The sequence below is a fragment of the Coenobita brevimanus genome, chromosome 34 (genome assembly GCF_032717465.1).
Source record: "Coenobita brevimanus isolate Jiangsu-jjx chromosome 34, ASM3271746v2, whole genome shotgun sequence".
In the NCBI taxonomy this organism is placed as follows: domain Eukaryota; kingdom Metazoa; phylum Arthropoda; class Malacostraca; order Decapoda; family Coenobitidae; genus Coenobita; species Coenobita brevimanus.
In genome coordinates this window covers 5,557,985-5,583,914 of record NC_136987.1, presented here as the reverse complement: position 1 = coordinate 5,583,914, position 25,930 = coordinate 5,557,985, and the positions used below count along the sequence as shown (strand labels likewise).

At 43.1% G+C, this 25,930-nt stretch overlaps 1 protein-coding gene across 1 annotated transcript in view; it reads left to right on the top strand.

Annotated features, from left to right (window-relative positions):
• LOC145396089 (protein O-mannosyl-transferase TMTC1-like) overlaps window positions 1–25,930 on the top strand; it is a 122,444-nt gene that overhangs the window by 41,448 nt on the left and 55,066 nt on the right. Inside the window, exons 2-3 of the mRNA XM_080269555.1 lie at window positions 5,004–5,181; window positions 9,483–9,556. Coding sequence (XP_080125681.1) covers window positions 5,004–5,181; window positions 9,483–9,556 — 252 coding nt within the window. The remainder of the gene's footprint in view (window positions 1–5,003; window positions 5,182–9,482; window positions 9,557–25,930) is intronic.

Here is a 25,930-nt window from a genome sequence, read left to right as displayed (position 1 = left end):
ATAGAGAGAAAGACGGATAGGCAGACTCACAGACAGACAGGGAGGGAGGGAGGGAGAGAATGAGAGGGAGGGGGAGAGAAATATGACCATACAACTTAACTACATCCTCAGTTACACTGCTTCTACTTCCACACCTTGCTCTGTGTCAATCTCACCTTATCAAACCGCCCTACCCCACCTACACACCTTAGGCACTTCATTTCTAACACTCTCGCCCTTAGCAGGTCTTTAGCGTTATTAGTAAGATATCACTGGGTTGTATGAAAGGGCAGTAAACACTTTTAAGAAAATTTAATCATGCTTGTTTCTCATCATGATTAGAATCGAACCTGGGAATGTAAAATCAGTAGACAGTCAACGTTCTTCACCTCTTGGTCACCATTTATCCGCCGAGTAATTAAAATTATATATAAGGCGTAAATCAGACTAAAAGGTTAACTGTCTAAAACATTAATACAGTGACAGTGCACTGCTAGCAAGACATATACCGTTACGCTACATGCATATTTCAGCGTCGTCCTCACATGCCCAGTCCCCAGTGCACAGAACTACACACCCCTTCCACCCCACCCCCAACAACACACTGTGTGCTAATTCACCTCGTGTGTCAAGCCTGTGTGGTGCCTGCAAACTTTTCTTCCCTTTTTATGGTCTTAATACGTTTGTGTCGCGTTGTATTTACTCGCTGCAGCGTTCCTTGTGGGGAACAACAAAGGTACAACTTTTTAATGCTGCACTCTGCTTGTGTGTGTGTGTGTGTGTGTGTGTGTATATATATATATATATATATATATATATATATATATATATATATATATATATATATATATATATATATATATATATATAGAAAGCTAACCGCAAGGAAATACCAGTTAGAGACAGGGAAGGAAATTTATTGACCAAAGATGGAGATATTAAAAATAGATGGAAAGAGCATTTTGAGACAGTTCTTAATAGACCAATACCACCAGAAGAGGATATACCGTCTGCTCAGGAAGATTTAAATATAGAAACAGGAGAGTTGAGGCTTGCAGAAGTGGAGAAAGCAGTAAAACAGTTAAAGAATAATAAGGCACCAGGGGAGGATGGTTTATTTCCGGAAATGTTTAAAGTGGAGGGGCATAGATTAATAATGATCTTGACCAAGCTATTCAATAAGATTTGGGTGACGGGGTTACTACCATCAGTTTGGAAGAATGGTGTAATTGTTAAAGTTCCGAAGAAGGGAGACCTGAGTGAATGTGGTAATTGGAGGGGAATCTCTTTGTCACCGATAGCTTTGAAAGTTTTCAGTAGAGTGTTGTTAAATAGGTTGGAGCCGGTGGTTGAGGGTATTCTGAGGGATGAACAGGCTGGTTTTAGAAAGGGACGTGGTTGCAATGATCTGATCTTTATAGTTAGGCATTTGATGCAGCAAGTTAATGAAATGAGAGTACCGTTAAGTCTTTGTTTTGTTGATTTTGAAAAGGCTTTTGATAGTGTTTCGAGAGAGACTATGGGGAAGATCATGAGACATTATGGAATACCAGAGGAGTGTGTGAGGGTCATATGAACATGCATGAGGACACATTTTGTAAAGTGATGGTTGATGGTTGTCTGAGTGATTCGTTTGAAGTCAAGTCCGGAGTAATTCAAGGTGGTGTTCTATCGCCTTTACTATTTATATTGGTCATTGATTACATTATGAAAAGCGTTGGAACAGAAACCGGTGCAGGTATCTTTGGGGAGAGAACAGGAAACTTTTGGATTTAGATTATGCAGATGATATAGTTTTGATTTGTGATGGGCCAGAAGAGATGCAGAGAGTGTTGGACTGTTTGGTGAGTGAAGGGCGCAAGGTGGGTTTGGTTATTAATTGTGGAAAAACTGAAATAATCAATATGAATATGGAAAATGCGCAGGAATGTATAATTGGAGGTATGGTTGTAAAGCAAGTTGATAGGTTTAAATATTTAGGTACTTATTTAGCCAAGGATGGTTCTTTGAACTTTGAATTCGAGGAAAGATTAAAGAAGGCTAATCAGGCAATGGGAATGCTTAAAAATATTTGGAATAATAACAATTTTTCTGTGCATACGAAAATCAAACTTTATAAGGTAATGGTTAGGAGTATCTTAATTTATGGACACGAGTCTTGGTACAGCACAGTGACTATGGAAAATAAATTCTTGGTGTTTGAAAACAAATCACTTAGAAGAATATTAGGAGTTAAGTGGTGGGAAAGGATACCAAATAGTAGAATTAGAGAAATAACGGGAGTGCAGCCGGTCGATGAATATGTTAGGTTCTCACGATGGAAGTGGCTAGGACATGTGTATAGGAGACAGGGAATAGTACGAGGTACACCCGGGTGGGTGGCACTTGGTAGGAGAGGTAGAGGAAGGCCAAAAGAGACGTGGGTGAGGACAATGAGACGGGAAGCTGGAGATGAGTGTTGGGGAGATCTTGAGGAGTTAGCACAAGATAGGATGTGGTGGTGTGAGTTCATCGAGGCCCTATGCATCCCCGAGGGTGCCACAGGAAATGATTGATTATATATATATATATATATATATATATATATATATATATATATATATATATATATATATATATATATATATATATATATATATACACACACACACACACGAGTATATATGATTTTTGTCCCACGTTATGATTAGGATGACCTGAATCGATATGACTGACATGGAATGACCCGACAGATCTTTAATAATTGTCAAATACCCAATCGGACTAACATATCTTAACTGAACTACCAGTTTTAAATTACCTGATCTGACCTGAAATGATCTGGCTTGGCTGCACTAGATGTTTAAGACCTGAACTGACCCTGAGTCCTTCAACATACCTTATAGGATCTAAATGGATCTAAGTGGCTCTGAATATAAATTGACTGATTGAACCAAAGTGAACCTGACCTGACTTGACAAGCTGTTATTCATCAGTAATATTCAAGTGGTCACTTGATAGACCTGCACAGGAAACGGGATGTGCAGTGAGAGGCGGCGCCTCCAGTGCAGTTGCAACTTCTGTTTGTATGTAACTGCTTCAGCCCTAGGACGTCTTCTTTTATATATATTATCTCCACATGATTTTATTTTACTTGAGAAAGGTCCCTCTTACTGAAAGGGATAATGAAGACTGAATTTCGAAAAGTCTCTCTACGCCTAAATAAAATCGCCTGAATGTGGCAAGAATAAAAAGACACCACACTGCAGGGTACGACGACAATGCCTCTTGTTGCTGCGTTTGACCGCTGTGCACAACATCAATTAATTTTCACATTTATCAGCATCATGATCATCGTCAGCCCGAATCAGTCAACTACGGAACAAAGGCCTCTCTCATCTTTTCCCACTCTGATCTGTTAGCCTTTAGCATGTTCCATCCAATCTCTACAAGTCTCCGAATCTCATCTCTACCAACTTGTCCTCTGTCTGCCTCATCATCTCTTCCCATATATCATGGTACCCAAATGGCAAAGGGACAACCAGCTTGTTCCCCTGTTACTAAAAGTGAGAGAGGGCGAGGTCAGAACAGTGACGGGAAGGAGAGAAGACAGTGTATTGTCAAAGCATACTATATTCGCAACCTTACCAGGGAAAGAGCCCAAAGGGAAATGTGGAGGTGGAAGAAAAAGTAGCAGGGAATAGGTAGGGCAGGGAGGGAGGATGAAACCTTGTAAGGCTTCTTGCAGCTTTATTTTTCGAAAATTTTAAAAAAATATATATTTAATGAAAAAAGGGGACACGGTAAGGGAGGGCGTGGGGCGCTCCACTAATTGGGAAAAATATTATTACTCACAAGAACTAGCAATATGTACAGAGGTTGGAAGTTTTTACCATTACAGTAGTGTTGCGAAAGAGCCAAGATTGCATGGTTAAAATATTGCTGGGATGGAGTACGGCATCCAAAGAAACATTGTAATGGAGCAAACGCACAAAGAGCCAAGAAACCTTTGTGCATGAAATCAGTTAACTACATTGACAATATTTTACATATTTAGAGCCACAGCAGGCAAAAGGAAAATTCAAAAAGACAGCGTCGAATACACTTAGGTAAAGGCACCAAATCTATCAAGATGGTATTGCTGTCGTAAATTTCCATAAGGATAATGAAATAATAGTTGCTTGACAAGAAGACATCATCAGGACGACTTTGTTCACTGTGGGCGGCGACTCCAAGGAATCACATAAGGAAACTGTTACTAAAATGTGAATCAGATAGTTACGTCCACACTTCATCATGTTTAGCTTTTACTTTGAACCCCTACAGCCCAGGAACGTCTTTTTTGCTATGTTGTGGGTACCCCCAGATGAATTTAATCTTTTCAGAGATTTTTTCGGAACTGAAGAAGTTAGATGGAACCTTCACTGATCCCTTCACTACTGAGATACTTTACTAAGATCAATTTAATCGCACAATGAAAGCACGATCAAATTAAAATATTTGTATACATTCAAGGACCGAAGTTTAAAATTGTCTAGTCTAAAGACCATATGCTTTAACCTTAAATCGCAAAGTGGAATGCAATCCACTAATTCCATACTGTCATGTTTGGAACGCCTGTGGTTTTTAGGTATGGCCAGCCTGCATCCCACAATAGAGAGTGCGGTCAGCATTCATATAGGAAGGCTTAACATGTTCCATCTGACTCAATTCTTCGGAAATTATTGTCAAAAATAAGGAGCTTGCATTCCACCTTACAGTTTAATTTATAACCATACCACCATGAGTTTCACACATTGTACTGAACAGTTATTCAAGCGTTATTTCACATTCTGGTCTGTTGCCTTCTCATTTTCTTTTCGCCATTAATAATTAGATGTGGAGAAATCAACAACTTGGAGACAGCTAATGGGCTTTGACAGGCGAAGTGGGGACAAGAATCAATATGGCGATGAGAGAGAGAGAGAGAGAGAGAGAGAGAGAGAGAGAGAGAGAGAGAATCATCATCAGAGTAAGACTTTGATGGTTGTATTTCCCCCCCACAGATGGACCCACTCTATGTTAGGGCTGCGACCCCTGGGCTTCCACCTGGTGAACGTGTTGCTGCATTCGTGTGTGTGTCTGCTGCTGACGAGGCTGCTGCTGAGTCTGCTGCACCTACCCCAGGGCACCGTGCTGTCTGCTGGCCTTATCTTTGCCACACATCCCGTCCATACTGAAGCTGTGAGTAGTAAAGTCAAGTAACCGCACACACACACACAAACACACACACACACACACACACACACACACACACACTAATGCATATTTACATCATGTTCATATTGAAGCCGTGGAACATCAGTTAAGTCTGTTATAACGGAACTGAATTAGGTCTCCAGGTGTGGATATTTTCTCATGAGGTCGAGTCGAGTGTAATGGAAGGCTACCTTGTTTCACTAGGCGCCCTGTTCGTAGTTCTTTTAATTTTAGTTCTTTCTTTTTCTTCTGTCTGGATTTTACCCACCGCACTGATTAGGGGCAACGCGCTTAAAATATACCTGTTAAAATTGTTACTCCTTTTATAATGTGCTCCATTCAGTGTACTACCTGGATATCTCAGTAACATATGATAAAATTTGATAAAACGTTAATCTTCTCATTTTCGCATGCCTAATATCCATCCATTTGTCCATCGTCCAGCTTTTTTTTTTTGCCCCATCATGAGCGTAGAAACCCTGGGCTAGGCTGCTCACTCTCAACATACGGAGACGAGGGTGACGTCCTGAGTGGCATTATTTGTGCATTTGATCCCAACCCTCCTTTGCATGCAGAGTCTTGCAGGCTTAGTCCGATTAGGGCGTCTCAGTTCACCAAACCACCAGGCGTCAACTGGATATATGGTTACCACCCAGCGTAGTAATTGGTTTCCTGGATTACAAGAAACCATTTGGCTTGCCCCTCAGTGTAGAGTCACCTGAGGGCAAGACTACATCGAGTGAGTGGATGATGGGCGCCATCACTCACCACACAGCACCCTCGCCCACCACACAGCACCCTCGCCCACCACACAACACCCTCGCCCACTACACAGCTATCCCACCTACCACACACCACCCCCACCCACCACATAGCACCCTCACCCACCACACACCACCCTCACCCACCACACAACATCCTCATTCACCACACAGCGCCCTCACCCACCACACACCACCCTCACGCACCACACACCACCCTCACCCACCACATCAGCGCCCTCACACACCATACACCACCCTCACCCACCACACACCACCTCACCCACCACACAGCTCCCTCACCCACCACACAGCACCCTCACCTACCACAAAGCACCCTCACCTACCACAAAACACCCTCACCTACCTCACAGCTACCACACACCGCCCTCACCCACCACACAACACCCTCACCCACCACACACCACCCTCACCCACCACACAGCACCCTCACCCACCACACACCACCCCCTCCTACCACTCAATATTTAACGTAACAAAGCGATGACCTCTGAGCATTGACCTCCTCGTCCTCAGATCGCGGTGCCAATTTACCTTTCCTGTGTTACCTGAGCTGCACAAATTTGAAGACATTCCCATTCCAGGAAGTTGTTGAGGACTTGCAAACTCCACCCGGCAGTTCCTCATCATCCCACTGTTGGCTAATCCCTTCTTTGTTTAATCTTCCTCCTTCCAGACGATTTTATTCAGCTTAAGTGGGTTTCATTCAGCTCAACCAGACGATTTTACTCAGCTTCACCCACCACCACCTGCAGTCCCTCGTCATCCCACTGTTGGCTAATCCCTTCTTTGTCTAATCTTCCTCCTTCCAGACGATTTTATTCAGCTTAAGTGGGTTTCATTCAGCTAAACCAGACGATTTTACTCAGCTTCACCACCACCACCTGCACTTCATCATCAATCCCTCCCTACCATTAAGCTTCGTCTTTGTCTAGTCTTCCTCCTTCCACACGATTTTACTCAGCTCAAGTAGGTTTTATTCAGCTTAACCAGACGATTTTACTCAGCTTCACCACCACCACCACCTGCAGTTCCTCATCAACCCGCTGTCTGGTTAATCCCTCCCCACCATTAAGTTTCGTCTTTGTCTAGCCTTCTTCCTTCCACACGATTTTATTCAGCTTAAGTAGGTTTTATTCAGCTTAACCAGACGATTTATTCCGCTTGACCAGACGATTTTATTCAGCTTGACCAGACGATTTTATTCAGCTTGACCAGACGATTTTATTCAGCTTGACCAGACGATTTTATTCAGCTCAGACGATTTTATTCAGCTTAACCAGACGATTTTATTCAGCTTGACCAGACGATTTTATTTGCCTCAGAAAATCCCTCGTACTAAAGGCTCAATGAAGACTATATAGGCTCGAAAAATCACCCTTAAGCAGAATAAAATCGTCTGAAGGTTGCAGGAATAAACAATAATTCGCCTGATAGAAGGGATTAAGGGAGAACTTTATAGGAGACTTTGAAGATTTCCTTAGCGCTTCTTCCTGAGCGATTTATTCTACACACTACACCCCAGTATCCTCTTCAGTATTATTGATGCATACGATGTCAATAATAAAATAAAATAATAAAATAAAATAATAAAATGAAATAAAATAAAATAAAATAATAAAATAAAATAAAATAATGAAATAAAATAATAAAATAAAATAAAATAAAATAATAAAATAAAATAAAATATATAAAATAAAATATATAAAATAAAATATATAAAACAAAATATATAAAATAAAATAATAAAATAAAATAATAAAATGAAATAAAATAAAATAAAATAATAAAATAAAATAAAATAATGAAATAAAATAATAAAATAAAATAAAATAAAATAATAAAATAAAATAATAAAATAAAATAATAAAATAAAATAAAATAATAAAATAAAATAATAAAATAAAATAATAAAATAAAATAAAATGATATAATAAAATAAAATAATAAAATAAAACAATAAAATGAAATAATAAAATAAAATAATAAAATAAAATAATAAAATGAAGTAAAATAAAATAATAAAAAGAAATAATAAGAAATAATAAAAAAATAACAAAATAAAATAGTAAAATGAAATAAGCTACTCGCAAGAATGTGTTATACTGTAAGGTGCAAAATAAATCGCCAAGGAAGAGGTGCAACGAGCATCCTGAAGGGCTAAAAAAATCGTCTGGAGATGCCAAGACTAACACAAGTATAAAACTGTTAAATAGACGCAGAACTATCTATCTGTCTATCTATCTATCTGTCTGTCTGTATCTTTCTATCTATCTATCTATTTATCTATCTATCAATGTCTATCTATCTATCTATCTGTCCATCTTTCTATCTGTCTATCTATCTGTCTATCTATCAGTCTGTCTATCTATCTATCTATCTGTCTGTCTGTCTATCTATAGCCAGACGCCTTAATCCCGTAAGGAGTGGCCACAAATAAATCCTCTCCATGTCGCCCTGTCCCCTGCCATTTCGCTGCCCTCCCCCCAGCATACACCCCCCTCCCGCATATACCTCTCCACTCCATCCCTCCATCTCATCCTCGGTCTCCTCCTCCCTCTTCCCCCTCCTTCACCCCACTCACATACACCCTCCTAGTTAGTCTCTCACACTCCATCCTCTTCACATGATACAAAGCTGATAATGGCGTCTTCGTGCTGAAAGGGTTAAATGAAGAGTAATTACCTGAATTCATCTTACTGTAGGTCTCTCTCTCTCTCTCTCTCTCTCTCTCTCTCTCTCTCTCTCTCTCTCTCTCTCTCTGAAATTATATCAAACCTTCTTAGGGGAGGAAATTTCGTAGTAACTCCTCAATAGCGATTTATTTTTCTACATTACACAATTATACTCCTTACTGTATTTCTGAAGCTAGCAGATACACCACGCAAGAGAATTTTAGGTGTAAATGTGAAAAATAAATCGCTAACGAGGAGGTGTGAGGGAAAAATTAATCTAGTGTGCATAGAAAGGAATATTTATCCTCATGGCCGCTATGCAACTACCCTCACTTACTGTCCTGGTCTGTGTTGGGGCTTTGATGTATTTATGCTTTTGCGGCTGTCTTCCCTGAGTCACTGATGATGTTAAGTGATGATGATGATGTTGATGATGATGAGCATGATGATGGGTATGAATATAAAGATGATACGTTTCTGTTGTTTATGAGGATGAGGATGAGGATTTTCTGATGATGATGATGATGATGATGATGGGTATGAGAATGATGGTGCTTTTCTGATGATGATGATGATAATGATGATGATGATATTGGGTATGAAAATAATGGTGCTTTTCTGATGATGATAATGATGATGATGATGATGATGTTTCTAGTGCTTCTGCTAATGAAAATAATGATGATTTGGTTTTGATGGTAATAATAACGATGATGACGATCCTGATGATGATGATGATGATGATGATGACAGCTGTGTTGGCGATAAAGGTGATGATGCTGATGCTGACTCTAATGCTGACTCTGATGCTGATGATGCTGTTTTTCAGGTGACGGGTCTGGTTGGGCGTGCTGACGTGCTGGCGTGCTTGTGCTTCTTGGCAACACTGCTTTCTTATCACAGGTCAGTTTGGGTCGCGGGGAGGAGGCAGGGGAAGAGGGGAGGAGGAGGTGGGGGAGAGAGGGAGAGGGGAATGACCTTGGGAGGGAGAGGAGTGGGAGAGAGGGAGGGAGAGGGAAAGACGAAGGGTGCAGGAGGAAGGAAAGGAGGAAGGAGGACAAAGTAGAAGTGGGGGAAGAAGGGGGACGAGAGAGGAGTTATTGAGTGTGAGAGAGGGATGTAGAGGAGGAGGAGGAGGTGGGAGGAGGAAGAGGGTTGATGGAGAAGGTGGAAGAGGGGAGAAGGGGACGATGACAAGGGGAGGCAAGAAAAACGGGAAGAGGAGATGGTGGAGGGAGAGAGAGAATGGGAAAGAGGAAGGGGGGAGGGGAGAATGAGATAGAAGAAAGTAGAGCCAAGTATAAGGTTGAAAAAGAAGCAGAGAGAAAGGAGGATCAAGTGAGAGAGACAGAGAGGGGGGGAAGGGGAAAGTCGAAAAAGAGGTGGGACAGACAAGAGAGTCACTAGGGGAAAGGAGGGGAAGAGTGAGAGGGAGGAAAGGCCGGAGGGAACAGACGAGAGGAAAGGAAGAGGAAAGAAAAGTGAGAGGGGGAGGAAGGAAAGGAAAGGAAGTCAAGAGGGAGGAGGTGAAGAGAGAGGAAGGAGAGAGGGAGGGAATGGGAGGGAATAAAGCAAGAGTGGGGTACTATATTCAAACTCTGAATCTTATTTTCATCCCCGTGGCCTTTCCGCTGTCTTACGTTTTGTCTCACTTCCCACTAAGCCCACAAGAGAGAGAGAGAGGAAGAGAGAGAAAGAGAGAGAGAGAGAGGGGGGAGGGCGACGGAATGGAGGGGAGGGATATCTGGGGAGTGGAGAGGGAAAACTAGTTGACCTTCGACAGCCATTTTTCTGACCTTGACCTTGATCACGAGAACCCATTTTTGAACAAGTCCAAGGTTTTGGCCATTTCTTGATGCCCTGAAGGTTTCATGTTGATAACTCAAGCCGTTCATGAGATATGATGGTGCTAAAGGTGGGCGATAAAAGCTAATTGACCTTTGGCAGCCATTTTGGTGACCTTGACCTTGACTCCGAGTGCTCATTTTCGAACTCTCCCAAGATTTTGGCCATATCTTGATACCCTGTAGGTTTCATGTTTATAGCTCAAGCTGTTCATGATTTTAAGGGGAACAGATACATAGACAATGGTAACACACACACACACACACACACACACACACACACACACACACACACACACACACACACGCACGCACGCACGCACGCGCGCGCGCGCGGGGGGGGCAAAAGCATTATCGCTCCGCTTTGCTAAAGGCGGACGATAACGAAAGTGATGGTACCTAGGGCTTGTGGCGGTACTGACAAAGAAGAGGGGGAGTGGCCATGTACGATTTGCCACAAGGGTGTGCTGTGTTTAAGATAAGTGGGTGCATAAGAGATGAAGTGGTTTTAGAGGTAGACTGCATGATAACACTGACTTCATATGTGCGGTATGTCGGGGAGAGCATGTGGAGATTGCCAGGAGTGAAACGATTGATTTTGCTGGTGAATCTCTTGAGTGTGTGGAAGAGTTTTGCTATTTGAGAGACATGTTATGTGCTGGAGGTGGGGCTGGAGCTAGCTCTGTGGTTAGAGCGTGGAGTGGTTGGAAGAAGTTCAGGTAGCTGTTGCCTCTCCTGACATTGAGGGGGCTCTCCCTCCGTGCTAAGGGATCTTATTATGCGGCATGTGTTAAAAGTGTAATGCCGTATGGTAGGGAGACCTGGGCAGTAAAGGAAGAGCATATTCACATACTCAGACGTACAAAAATGGCAGTGATTAGGTGGATGTGCAGTGCGTCCCTGAGTGCGAGGCGTGGGGGGGGGGGTAAAGTTTACGATGGAAGAGTTGAGAGGTAGGATGGGACTGGAGTGTACTGGTGTTGTGATGAGGAGAGGTAGCTTGAGATGGTTTGGGCATGTGGAGAGGATGATAACTGGTGCAAAACGTGAGAAGTGTTAATGATGGGGGTAAGGTAGCGAGAGGTAGACAAAAGACCTGGGACGAGGGCTGAAGGGGTTGAGTAATAAAGGCCTCCAGTTTAAATCGTCTCTCCTAGGCTGAATGAAATCGAATCGTCTGGAGATGATGTGACTAAATTATAAATGAAACTATCGTAGTGAAAGGGATATTTAGTCTGCAGGGTAATCAAGTCTTCATTTCTCTCTCTCTCTCTCTCTCTCTCTCTCTCTCTCTCTCTCTCTCTCTCTCTCTCTCTCTCTCTCTCTCTCTCATTTTTTCCTTTATTTTCACGCTATTTTAGCTGTGAAGTGGATATCTGTATGAGTGAAACTAGGGCCTCCGGTGGTCAGGTCGGTACCGTGTGGGTCTATAATTGGTCTGTTTTCACCTGATAGAACTGGCCTACTCTCATAACTTTAATATTATTTGTGGTTACATAAAATTTGATGGGGGTTAGTTATGAGGTGCAAATGAGTCTCCTTGGTTACTAGTCAAATTAACCCTCTCATCTGACTACACCTGGCCATCAATTGAGCTGAGAGGGGTTAGGGATCTTTATCAGGCAGAACAATTGTGCTAAATTCAGTCCCACCCAACAATTATGAGAGTATGGTAGTGTGTCCTTTCTTTTTTTTTTTTTTTTTTTGCAAGGAAGAAGGAACCAAAGGCCAGGAGTTGGTCGTCTCTTTTGAAGCCCTTTTGATAGTATGCGGTCTCTCTCAATCACAAATACACTCACTACACCAAAATATACCCATGTACTGTACACACCCACTGAAAATGATATTCGTTGCCCCTGCTTTCGATAAACTCTGAAATGATTTGTAGAAGTGAAACCGTGTTCATTTGGTACTGGTAGTTGTTCAGAATCTTTGGTCCCTGTGTCATATTTTATCACAACACAAGGGTAACGATTATTGTGTGTGTGTGTGTGTGTGTGTGTGTGTGTGTGTGTGTGTGTGTGTGCGCGCGCGCGTGCATCTCTCCCCACACTCCGTCTCCTACACTTACACCCAAACGAAAGGCACTGGGTAGCGGCGGACCACTTCTCCAGGTGCAGAAATAGGTGATCTTCGGCTCTATGGATCAGTTGTTTTTCAGGACCCACAAAACACGGTATGAACGTGTACTGTACAGCTGTCCGCCCATGTCAGGCGTGTATTAGCCGGACACTGCAATACATACATACATACATACATAGATGGTGGTGATTGTGATGATGATGATGATGATGATGATGATGATGATGATGATGTTATGTACATGAATGAAGACGAAAACATAAACGAGCAATCTTATGTACAATTTAACCCTCCCATTCTTGGTACAACTCTAGTATTCTGTTCGAGCTAAAGACGAGAGTTAATCATAGCAGCCTGAGAGTATTAAACTTTTGAAAAAAAATGTAATACGAATCCAGAGTTCATGCTGATAAAAGATACTAAACAATTTTCGCCATAAACGATTTTACAGACACGTTAAATTTCTTGTATAATATTATTTTCTCGTCATTTTGTTCCTTATTGACTTTAGTATGGTTTTGAACTATATGGTAGTTTTACTGAATTCAGACTGGGTATACGACAGGTTCATGTATCCAGCTCAGGGAAGTTGGACACCCCTACCTGCAGGGCCTTGGGTCGCCTTTCGGGAAGGTGTAGCACCCGTTAGCCCACCAAAAAGATAGTTGTTCAGTGGCAGGGAGTGGTTACCATCGTCCCAGGAAGTACTACCACGGAATGTAGGGCCAAGGCAAGGTAGATGGTTTTGCACAACAACCACCTCGCCAAATGGGAGGAACCTGTTCCATCCCTAGCAAAGCACCGTCTGCCACTCTTGTTTGTGGTTGATGGTCTGCATGTAAACAGACCTGGATAGAACAACAACAACAACAACAACAACAACTGAGTTAAGATTAAGGCATGGACAAACGATTTCACAGAAGCTTAAGCTCAAGAAGTTTAATGAATACAGGTCCAAATCTCGCAGGAACCTATCTGAGCGAGAGAGGCGGAGTTTGCAAGCTCATTTGAACTTAGCGGATCAGCACGTCACCCAGGCCCTGACTTCCCGACTTCCTCACTTCATCCCCTTCAGCTTATCTCCGGGTTGCCAGATCAAAAGACGCCTTGGTGTTGTCGCTAGGAGAAGACTTAGGGTCGTATGCATAAACCTTGAATTGCAAAGAGGAGATTAAAACCCTAATTACTTACAGTCTTTTAGGGAACGCCTGTGGTTATTACGTATAGTAAGCCTGCATCCCATACTACAGAACGCAGTCAGTAACGAAACAGGAAGGCCAGACATGTTCTGTCATGGTCATGTACTTCAGAAGTTATATAAAAAAAAAATAGGAGTATGCATTCCACTTTGAGAAGGTCCAAGCATACAGCCATTATATTTATGGCTATCAACTGAACGAGGTTAGTAAGGATGACAGAATTCTAAGTTCCAGGCTTATCCTAGAAGACGACCTACTTCAGCCTACTCGTTTTGTATATAGGTCCCCAACTATACTGCTGAGCGAATACAAGTAGTGTAGATAATTTTTTTCCACAACCGTACATAGCTTAAGAAATCACTAAAAATAACACGTTAATTCTTTAGTACAACACTGCCTACCTATAGAACCTCTAGAATTTAACCAGATAACTTATATAGCCTAAAGGAAATCGCTATATTTCATATCACTGGCCTCCTAAGCCCACAAGAATGCACTTATTGATTTGGTTTCATTGGAGTTATTTTCCTTAGGTAAGATGACGCCTGTGTATATTCTATTCTTGCTGTTGCTAGAGAGATGTATCGAGTTCAGTGAAAGGATTAATTTTGTCTCTGTCTAACCCATGCTGGTCTTAAGTCTCTCCGAAATATAATAAAACCGTCTGGAGATAAAAACTAATGTATAAAAGACGCCATTGTGGTAAAGGGGATAATGATGACTGTCTAATCCCTCCATTCAAAAAGCCACTCCTAGAAAAAAATATATATATGGAGACAGCAGGAATATATAAAAACGTCATCACTGAGAATGGATTAATGATTGTCACAGCTATCCCTTTCCTAGCCAAAAGTCCCTAAGCTGAACAAACTCTGGAGATAGCAACAAGTTCCCAAAGTTCGGAAAGTCTCCCCTGAGCTGCACAAAACCATCTAGAGACAGCAAGGGAAAACCAGAATACGCCATTGTAGTGAAGGATATTTTGCCAGCCACAATCCCTGCCACCCCAGCACCATCACCAAGTCTCATTCTGCACCATAACGTTATCCTGTGAAAGTTATTGTAATTTATTCTGAATGATAGAGAAAATGTTTTAAGTTTTCCAATACAGGGATGACGGAGAGGCGAAGTTGGCAGTGTGAGAGGCGGGGAGGGGAGGTTATGCAGGGTTCAGGCGTGCTATTACACTCCGCCATACACTACCACACTCCACCACACTATGCCACACCACACACTGCCACCACACGCAGCCACACCAAACAGCACCATCGCACATTCCAGCCACATCACACCACACAGTACCAACCCATATACCAGCCACATCATTCCACACCATCGAACCAAACCACATACCACGACGCCACATTTCACACTACCACCACACCACACCACACCACACCAGAGCAGGACAGTAATCGCACCAAACTCCAGTGATAACCAAACTCCACTCTGATATAAAACTGGTAATATGGGCGTTAGAAATGTTAGGTTAGGCAGGATTCAAGCATGCCCTTTCCTTCCACCACACTCCACCACCTAACAAAATATGCCTCACTACCATATACATTGACACCACACTACCACATTTACCACACCACACCACAACAAAATACTAGACACACACCACAACACCACACGAATACACCAGCCCACACCACAACACCACACACACCATAGCAAAGATGGTAGTGTGGAAGGTGGGGGAGATAGAGTTCAGTCATGCTCTTACACACTACATCACACTACTACACTGGCTAAATTATAACACACACACACACACACACACACACACACACACACACACACACACACACACACACACACACACACACACACACACACACACACACACACACACACACACACACACACCATATCAGTACACCAAACCACACCAGCACACCAATGACACACCACACCACAGCCAAACACTAACCACATCCTACCACCTCCCGAACTTCACTCCACCACACCACACCACACCAATACAGTAACCCATTCCACCTCACCCTATCACAGCAAGACCCTATTTGTACCTTTCCACCACACCAACCATGCTCCACCACACCACACCACACAGTACCACACCACACCTCACCATTCGACGCACCACCATACCACATTACCACACCAAACCACACAACCACACAACCACACCACTCCCCACCACACCATACCACGTCACATCACACTACCACACCACACCACGCTACTACACCACTCCACACCACACAGTGCCACACACACCTCACCGAGCCGCACCACACTACACCACATCACACTACATCACATTACCACACCACACCACACCAGTCCACTCACCACAACAAAAACACTAACCATCCTGCCACATTACCACACCACACCAAGCTACCACACCACACCACACAGTACCACACCACACCTCACTAAGCCACACCACACTGACCCACACCACAAAAAAAACCCTAACCCTTTGTCACCTCACCATCCTCACTCCACCACACAAATACAGCACACCACACACCAACACATCGCCATAGCAAAGGCGGGTGTGTGCAAGAGGAAGGGAGAAATGTGCGGGGATTGGCATGCCTCTACACCTCACGAGCACACTCTACCACTCTAAATTGGGTTTGTCTTTGTCTGACGGAACTGGGTCACTATCACCACTTGAATACTATTTCGTGGTTGCATGAAATTTATTGAGCCATAGTTATGAGGCAAGAATGAGTCCAAAAATCTCTAGGGAGTCTCCTTGGTTACTAGTCAAATTAACCCTCCAGTCTGACTACATTTGATCATTAACTCAGCTGAAAAGGGTCTCAGAATCTTTGTCAGGGAAAACAGACCCACTGTAACCTCACTAAACTATGCCATACCACAACACGACACTAGCCACACTCATCCACCACACCAAGCACGCCTTGTTACACCGCACCACACCACACGAACTCAAACACAAGAACACCATACCATACCACACTACATCACCAAATCAACCATCCCTTCCTATCACTGCCCCACTAACCTCATTTTACCACACCAATACACATCCCACACACCATCACACTATATCACACCAACACACAATCCACACCACACCCTCGTACACCACGCTACCACACTCCACCACACCACACCCTCGTACACCACGCTACCACACTCCACCACACCACACCCTCGTACACCACGCTACCACACTCCACCACACCACACACACAACGTACCCTTACCTTAATACCACACATGATCACAACATCAACCATGCAACACCAGCAACACCAATCTTACCCTCTACCCCACACTACCAACATACCAGCCATACCACACCCTTCTCTGCTGACTTCTTGTTGTGTCTTCTTTCTTCCCTGTCCTCCGGCAGCCTTTCTTTTCGATCACACTTCCTTGCTCTCGATTTAGCACCTTTTGTGTTCCACTGCTTCTTTCTCACTTCACAGCGTGCCCGAGGAGTGTAACTCGGCGCACCCTTTTTCCAGGGGTGGGGGCTGTGGAGAGAGAGAAGGTTTATGGAGCAAACGTTTTCTAGCGACCAAGAGTGCAAAGGAAACTGTTTTAAGACTAACTATGCTGTTGTTACGAACAGTTTTTAGGACTACTTATAATATTATTTGCATTTACTCCGGCCCTCTTGACTTCTTGCCGTCTCCTTTTGCCCTGTTTTTACCTGCGGCTATAGCCAGCAGGTCAATGAGTGGCCAGCGTTCTGCTGCTGTTTCTGCTTCTGGTGGATTTGTTAAAAAGGAGGCCTTTGGAGACATAAAAATGGTACTAGTACCATGTCAGGTAATTTGGCATGTAGAATCCAAATCTGCCATCAGCTGACAACTGAGGTGGCGTCATCTAGTGACAACTTCAGTAAAAGTGCTTAATTTAAGACTATTGAGACATAATAGTGGTCCCATATAAAGTTATTTGATATGGAGATTCCAGATTTGCTGTCAGCTGACACCTGTGGTGGTGCAAACCTCCACAGTCTGGGTGGCGGATCTCTCTATTAAGGCTGGTTACTTTTTACAGCAAACTGAAACAAGAGCCAAGCCGCAGGTCCCACAGCGATTGTACTCTTGTTACTTTTCAATTGTTCTCCGTTTCGTTCCCATTTTTTTCTTTTTTTTTAACTTTTGACCGTATGGAGAGAATGGAGAGTGAGAGACGGACTAGAAGGGTGTATGAGTGAGGGAGAGGGATGAAGGGGAGGGGAAGACCAAGGCTGAGATGGAGGGAAGGTGTGAGCTGGAGAGAGTGCAACCTTCTGGCACATGATAGGGTGACATAGAGGTGATACTTTTGTGGTCGCCTCTCCAGGATTAAGGCGTCCGGCAATAGATAGATAAACAGGTAGACAGATAGATTTCGTGCTACTTCCTCAATCGTTTCCCCTCTCGCAAGTGCTTTCCTTTGCAGTCACATTATCACTCTTGATTTTTACTTTCTCCTCCTGCATAGTTCCCTCTCTGTGAGTCTCCTTCTCCATAAATTCTACCAGCTTAACACCAGTACATCACACACACTGTCAGCTTATCACCAGTACATTTCACACACTGCCAGCTTAGCACCAATACATTTCACACTGTCAGCTTAGCACCAGTACATTTCACATCGTCAGCTTAGCACCAATACATTTCACACTGTCAGCTTAGCACCAGTACATTTCACACTCTGTCAGCTTAACACCAGTACATTTCACACTTTGTCAGCTTAGCACCAGTACATTTCACACTCTGTCAGCTTAGCACCAGTACATTTCACACTGTCAGCTTAGCACCAGTACATTTCACACTGTCAGCTTAGCACCAGTACATTTCACATCATCAGCTTAGCACCAGTACATTTCACACACTCTGTCAGCTTAACACCAGTACATTTAACATCGTCAGCTTAGCACCAGTACATTTCACACTCAGTCAGCTTAGTACCAGTACATTTTACACTCTGTCAGCTTAGTACCAGTACATTTCACACTCAGTCAGCTTAGTACCAGTACATTTCACACTCAGTCAGCTTAGTACCAGTACATTTCACACTCAGTCAGCTTAGTACCAGTACATTTCACACTCTGTCAGCTTAGCACCAGTACATTTCACACTTTCACACTTTCACGAGTAAAAGTTTGCCGATAATCCCTCTCCACTATTGTGTTCTGCCCTCCATATTTTTCATTCCTCCTCGAACGTCAGAGAATATCCATCTTTTTCATACTCTTGTTTTGTGTGCTTCATATTACTATAGATTTAAAGTACTTCGCGTAACTCCGTCCCTCGTCACAGGTCACAGGGAAGCGTGTGTGTGTGTGTGTGTGTGTGTGTGTGTGTGTGTGTGTGTGTGTGTGTGTGTGTGTGTGTGTGAGAGAGAGAGAGAGAGAGGGAGGGAGGGAGAGAGAGAGAGAGAGAGATAATGCATGGAGAGAAACATTCACCCACTTTCCCAGTTCTTGTGAAGGGTTTTGGCGATTCCACCGACCAGCATTTATGTTGCAAATACTCACTGTTCTCATGAAATTGGAGGGGAGGATTCACTTCTTCCTCTGATGGATTTCCCAAATGAGATTACACTGTACATGGAAAGCGAAAGGACGATGATGATGATGATGATGATGACGACGATGACGATGATGATGGTGGTGGTGATGATACTGGGAATGTCTGTGGCAGTGATGATGATAACGAAAATTTTAGTTGTTGTGGTAGTTGATGATAATGATAATAATAATAAGGATGGCGATGATAATGGTAGTGGTGATGATGATGATGATGATGATGATGATGGTGACAACTTTTTCACTAAAACCACACCGATCTTTCCACGCCTCCACAGAGTTTGTCATGAATTTACCGTTGCAATGTTTAAGGTTGGAGTGGGCAAATGATGGAGTAGGTAAGTCGTTGCAGTGGAAGGTTGTGACAGTGTATTGAGTGGATGATGACTGGAGAGGCAAAAGCAGGGTGAATAATGAATGAGTCGAGTGAAAAATTGAAGATTGTAGGAGTGTATTGAGTGTATGATGAATGGATAGGCAAAAGCAGCTGTGAATAATGAATGAGTCAGAGTGAAAAATGCAGCTTAACATGTCCACTGCAATGACGTCTTTTGTATACTCTCTTCACTTTAACTATGCTCATTTCACTTTAACTTGGCCCAGGATTTTCGTCATTTCGTTGCTTATTTCACGTAGCTCAGCGTCGGAAAAAGACAGTACAACGGCTTGTCATCCTTTCCATAGTGCATCTCCGTGACTAACACCATATTCTAGTGTTAATCTATCGCTACAGATGAGATATGAAGATGGAGAGATGGCAGTTTTGAGCCAAGTTACTGTGAAAAGAGTGTAGGGGTAAAACTGTCATCTTTTCATACTGATTGCTGGTTGTAAAAGGAGATTAACGCTAGAATATGGTGCTAGTCACGAAAAAGGGCTATGGAAAGAATGTAGAGCCGTAACATTGCCTTTCCCTGCCACTGAGGTACGTGAGATAAGCTGTAAAAAGACGAAAATCTCCATCATGTTAAGACGTACGAGGAAGGGTGTATTTGTGATACCTCCAGACGATTTTGTTCAGCTGACGAGAGAGAGAGAGAGAGAGAGAGAGAGAGAGAACTGGAGTCGTTAGGTATACTCGTAGCCTTCAGTAAGCCTTCAGAGTTCATTTATTTTTCTCCTTATTCTTCCTTCATCCAGACGATTTTATTCAGCTTAAGAGGGCTTCTCAGACTGGAGAGGGTAGATATAGATCCTCCTTCTCATCGGATAAGGAAACTCACTGTAACCTCTTTCCAAACAGTTTATTTCTCGATACTGTACGCCAGTTTTCTGTCTGTCTCTGTTTATACCCAGACGTCCCAGTCCCGTAGGGGCTGACCACAAACATATCACCTTCATGTCGCCCTGTCCCCTGCCATTTCGCTGTCCTGCCCCAACTTGCATCCCCCTCTCACTTATAACTGTCCACTTCATCCCTCCATCTCATCCTCGGTCTCACGCTGGATAAGTCCATACTAAAAATATTTACAAGAAAATATTACGTTGTATAATATTAAATAAATTACTGAGGAAGAAGTTCTAGAAACTCTCCACAACCAACAGGAGTACGTGCCATAGTCTTCACTAATCCTTTCACTACTAAAGAACTGTAACTATAACGGAACCGTCAAGCAGTACCAATAATAAGACTTAAGTCTCACTGTACTAAAGAAATAATGCTGTTGTATTTATAGACCTGAACTAAACACAAGATAGAATAGTTCAGCTAGTACAATGGAAAGTTGCAAACGTGTACTGGGTGGATGATGCATGGTGGGGGCAGAGCACCGGGGAATAATGGGTGCTTGTGTCCACTGTGAAATGCAACTTGAATGTCGTGTGTCGTGTTCTTCACTACACCGACGCCTGTTTGTGGGCTGTTCTTCCTTCCTCCAGGCGATTTTATTCAGCTGAAACTCTTAAGAATTTAGACGTAATTATAACTATTCTATCATACGATATTATTCAGCTGAGGGAACACGCCTTCAAAGCTGCATCGCCGAATGAAATCAAGACAGGTTAATACGCATTTTCAGTCCCTCAGTAATACAACTCCATCACTGCTATTGCGTATTTCTTTTATTCATTCTGGTTACAAAAATATAATAGCGTAGGGGGAGGCCTTCCTCTCCCAGTCACACCCTTACCGCCTGCCCCCCAGTCAGACCCTTCACCCCTCTCACCCCACATGTGAACACCTGAATAAGCACCTGCCGAAGAGACGATGTGATGTCCAAGGAAGACCACTTGGCTGTGAAGGGTTAATTTAATATCTTTTCCTTCCATTTTGATCAATCTTCTATCTATCTATCTATCTTTTTTATCTATTGCCTGACGCCTTAATCTAGTGAGAGGTGGCCACAAACGAATCGCCTCCAGGTAGCCATGTCCCCTTGCTATTTCGCTGCCCTCCCCACAGTTTATGCCCCCCTTTCCCATATACCTCTCCACTCCATCCCCCCATCTCATCCTCGGTCTCCTGCCGCCTCTCCCTCCCTCCACCACACTCGAACAATCTTGCAATTAATAAATAAAAGATGAAACACGTCATTGTAGTGAGAGAATTAGCCAATATTTTCTGCATTTTTTTCTGTCCGCCTTCTGTGGGCGCCGGTGTGTATTAGTGTGTACTGGGATTGAGGATTTGTACATTTACATTTACCAGAGCATTTATTAGAGCATTTACGAGGGCATTTACTAGAGCATTTACTAGAGCATTTACGAGAGCATTTACTAGAGTATTTACGAGTGCATTTACTAGAGCGATTACGAGAACATTTATGAGAGCATTTACGAGAGCACTTACTAGAGCATTTATCAGAGCATTTACCAGAACATTTACCAGAGCATTTACTAGAGCACTTATTAGAGCATTTACTAGAACATTTACTAGAGCATTTACTAGAGCATTTACGAGAGCATTTATTAGAGCATTTACTATCTATCTATCTATTGCCAGACGCCTCAGTCCCGTTTGGGGTGGCCACAAACAAATTGCCTCCAAGTCGCCCTGTCCCCCGCCATTTCACTCCCCTGCTCCCAACTCACACCCCCCTCTCTCATATACCTCTCCACCCCATCTCTCCATCTCATCCTCGGCCTCCCCCTCCCTCTTTCCCCCTCCACCTCACTCACATACACTCTCTTCGTCAGTCTTTCACCCTCCATCCTCTCCACATGGCCAAACCACCTCAGTGTGTTCCTCATAACGCTTCCTATCACATCCACATCAACACCACAACGCTCCTTTATATCCTCATTCGTCAGCCTGTCTCTCCATGTGACTCCACAGGCTCCTCTTAAATAACTCATTTCCACTGCTCTCACTCTTGACTTGTGTCCTTCCAACAACGTCCAAGCTTCACGAGAGCATTTATCAGAGCATTTACGAGAGCACTTACAAGAGCATTTAGTAGAGCATTACCCAGAGCATTTACGAGAGCGATTACGAGAGCATTTATCAGAGCATTTACGAGAGCACTTACTATGTCGAGTATTAACCAGAGCATTTACTAGAGCATTTACCAGAGCATTTACTAGAGCATTTACGAGAGCACTTACTATGTCGAGTATTAACCAGAGCATTTACTAGAGCATTTACGAGAGCACTTACTAGAGCATTTACTAGAGCATTTACCAGAGCATTTATCAAAGCATTTACGAGAGCATTTAATAGAGCATTTACGGTGCCATTCATTCGTGTCACTTTGAGCCCATTCATCATTCCTAATTCATCACCCACTCTGACATCATCCATCAAACTGCTCCATCCCTCCGCCCCAGTCAGTTCCAACATGATTTTTACGTCTGTCCTGAGTGACTGACTGGCGCTGCTATTATGTAATTGATTTGGGCATAGAGAGGTGTGTTTGTGCTTCTTTACACACACACACACACACACACACACACACACACACACACACACAGCGTGTGTGCCGTTTCAGAAGGATGTGAACCGACTTGGTATTAGTAGACTTAGGTTCTAACTTCACAAATAAATCTTGGTTAAGAGACGAAAATTACTGCAGGTTATATCTTTTTTTCTGTAGGATGATCAGGGAAATGGATGCAGAAAAAAAAAATCCTCCCTTGTCTAGCTGTTCCTACAAAAATAATAATAATAATAATAATCAAAGTTACCACAGGGAAATGATTATAAAAATGCTTCAGAATTCCACCCCTATGTTGATTAAGCCTACACCTAACCCCTCCAGTTCACCAAGCCTTTCCAGTGCTGAATAAAATCGTCTGGTATTTGGATGAATGTGAAAATGATGTTCCTGGGTTGTGGGTTAAATCGCTTAGGAAGTGGTGTTACGAAAATTCGAGAACCAACAAGGATACGGTTGTAAATGGTGAGAAAATAGTAAGTATAGTGTGTGAGGAGATTCGGGTTACAGTATTAAAATTACACCATTGCACCATCACACCATCACACCGTCACATTGTCATACCGTCACACCACCACACCGTCACACCATCACACCATCATACCATCATACCGTCACACCGTCACACCGTCACACCATCACACCGTCACACCGTCACACCGTCACACCGTCACACGCCATTACACACAAACCCTCACCACACCACCACATCATCCCACACCACACCCCACCCCACATATCACATACCATCACATACCATCTTCACACAAAATCGCTCTCATATACCACCGTCACACACACACACACACACACACACACACACACACACACACACACACCATCACTGTCACACAAAATCGCTCTCATATACCACCATCACACACACACACACACACACACACACACACACACACACACACACACACACACACACACACACACACACACACACACAATGTTCATATTCGTGTAAATGTGCCCACAGTAGGATCGTAACCTGTGTATTATCTATGTACTGTTCCGTCCGAGACTCCCAATAATGACGTGTGATCTTCAGAATCACCAGAACAATATTATCCTCACTGATTCTTTTTACACTATATTCTTGCTTCATCTAAACAACTTCATCTAACTCTGAGGAAATTTCTCGCCGCGCAGCAGTTAGAAACACGCCACTTATATCCTCACTATGGAAGGCTCCCCCAAAGCTTGATATAATCCTCAGTTGATGGCAATAAATATAGAAAGGGACGTCCTGGGATTGAAGGTGTCGGTGGAGATGGTTTTTAACTATTAAAAACTTCTACCTTTAGTATCGTCCTGCGGTAACAAGCAGTAGTAGTTGTTGTACCCGCTAGCTTCATCTGAACCTAAACCCAGCAGACTGCAAGCTGAAGTTCTCCCACTCCTGCATTCCACCATCCCTCTTTCAGGGAAGAGGGGAGTGAACCAAGGGGCATTTGTATAACTAGGCAGTGGAGCCGCCCAGTTATGCAGGTGCCACGGCGCGAAGGCTCGGTAGTAATAACCGAGTAAATGAAATGGTTGTCGTAATGAAGTAATTAAATGCCCTGGAGGTGCCATTCGGTAATCACTTTTGAAAATTATGCCTTCGCAATACACTTATTTCACACTTAATTAAGCACTCCATTATACATTTTATGGACACATCTCTAATTAGCACACGATCGTATATAACGGCTCCAGCGTGCACTGACCTTAAGACTAGTGCTGGGTTCATTTTGTTGAATAATTTCGTTATGTGAGAGGTTTCCATCCTGTCTGTTTTGTGACGAATTCTTGTAGTGGAATGAAAGAAGGATCTCAAGGCTGAGACCCAGCAGATTTTGATCAGTCGAAAGAAAACTGAACGGAAGGAAGTCAAACTTAAGATATGTCCATTCGAGAGAAGCCAGGACACTGCATTTCAAAGCCTGGAGGTCATAGTCAGTGGGAAAGTTATAAAAACAGACTGGGAAAGACAGTTCCTGAGTTAACCAGTTGCATACATGAACTACTGAGAAAGCCAGTTAATTTTTGCATTAGACAGTTGGACAGAAATGTGGAGAGAATGTCTAGCTTGTATTAGGACATTTGTTTCATATTTAACCCTCAACTTTTTTTCATTTTATTCTTGCTTCCGCCAGACGATTTGAATAACCTTAGGAGGAACTATTCGAGCTGGAAGAGTGCCTTCTATATTTAAGAAAAAGAAGATATAGTCTTCATTAACTCCTTCACTTTAAAATCTATGTATTTATCTATTGCCAGACGCCTTAATCAAGTAAGGGATGGCCACAAACAGATTGCCTCCATGCCGCTCTGTCCCCCGCCATTTCACTGCCCTGCTCCCAGCTCACACAACCCTCTCTCATATACCTCTCCACTCCATCCCTCCATCTCATCCTTGGCCTCCCCCTCCCTCTCCCCTCCTCCACCTCACTCACATACACACTCCTCGTTACTCTCTCGCTCTCCATCCTCTCCACATAGCCAAGCCACCTCAGTGTACAGTATTTCTCCTAATGCGTTCTATCACATCCATGTCCACACCATAACTCTCCGTCACTTCCTCATTTGTCAGTCTGTCTCTCCATGCACATTTCCATTCAAAACAGTCTCATTCTTCTCAAACTTTTCCATGCACTTTCACATTTGCCCAGAACGCTTCTTTCACTCTGCTTGTACGGTCTTCCGTTGGTGCATATTAACACACAATGGCCTACGCAGGGCGGACCTTA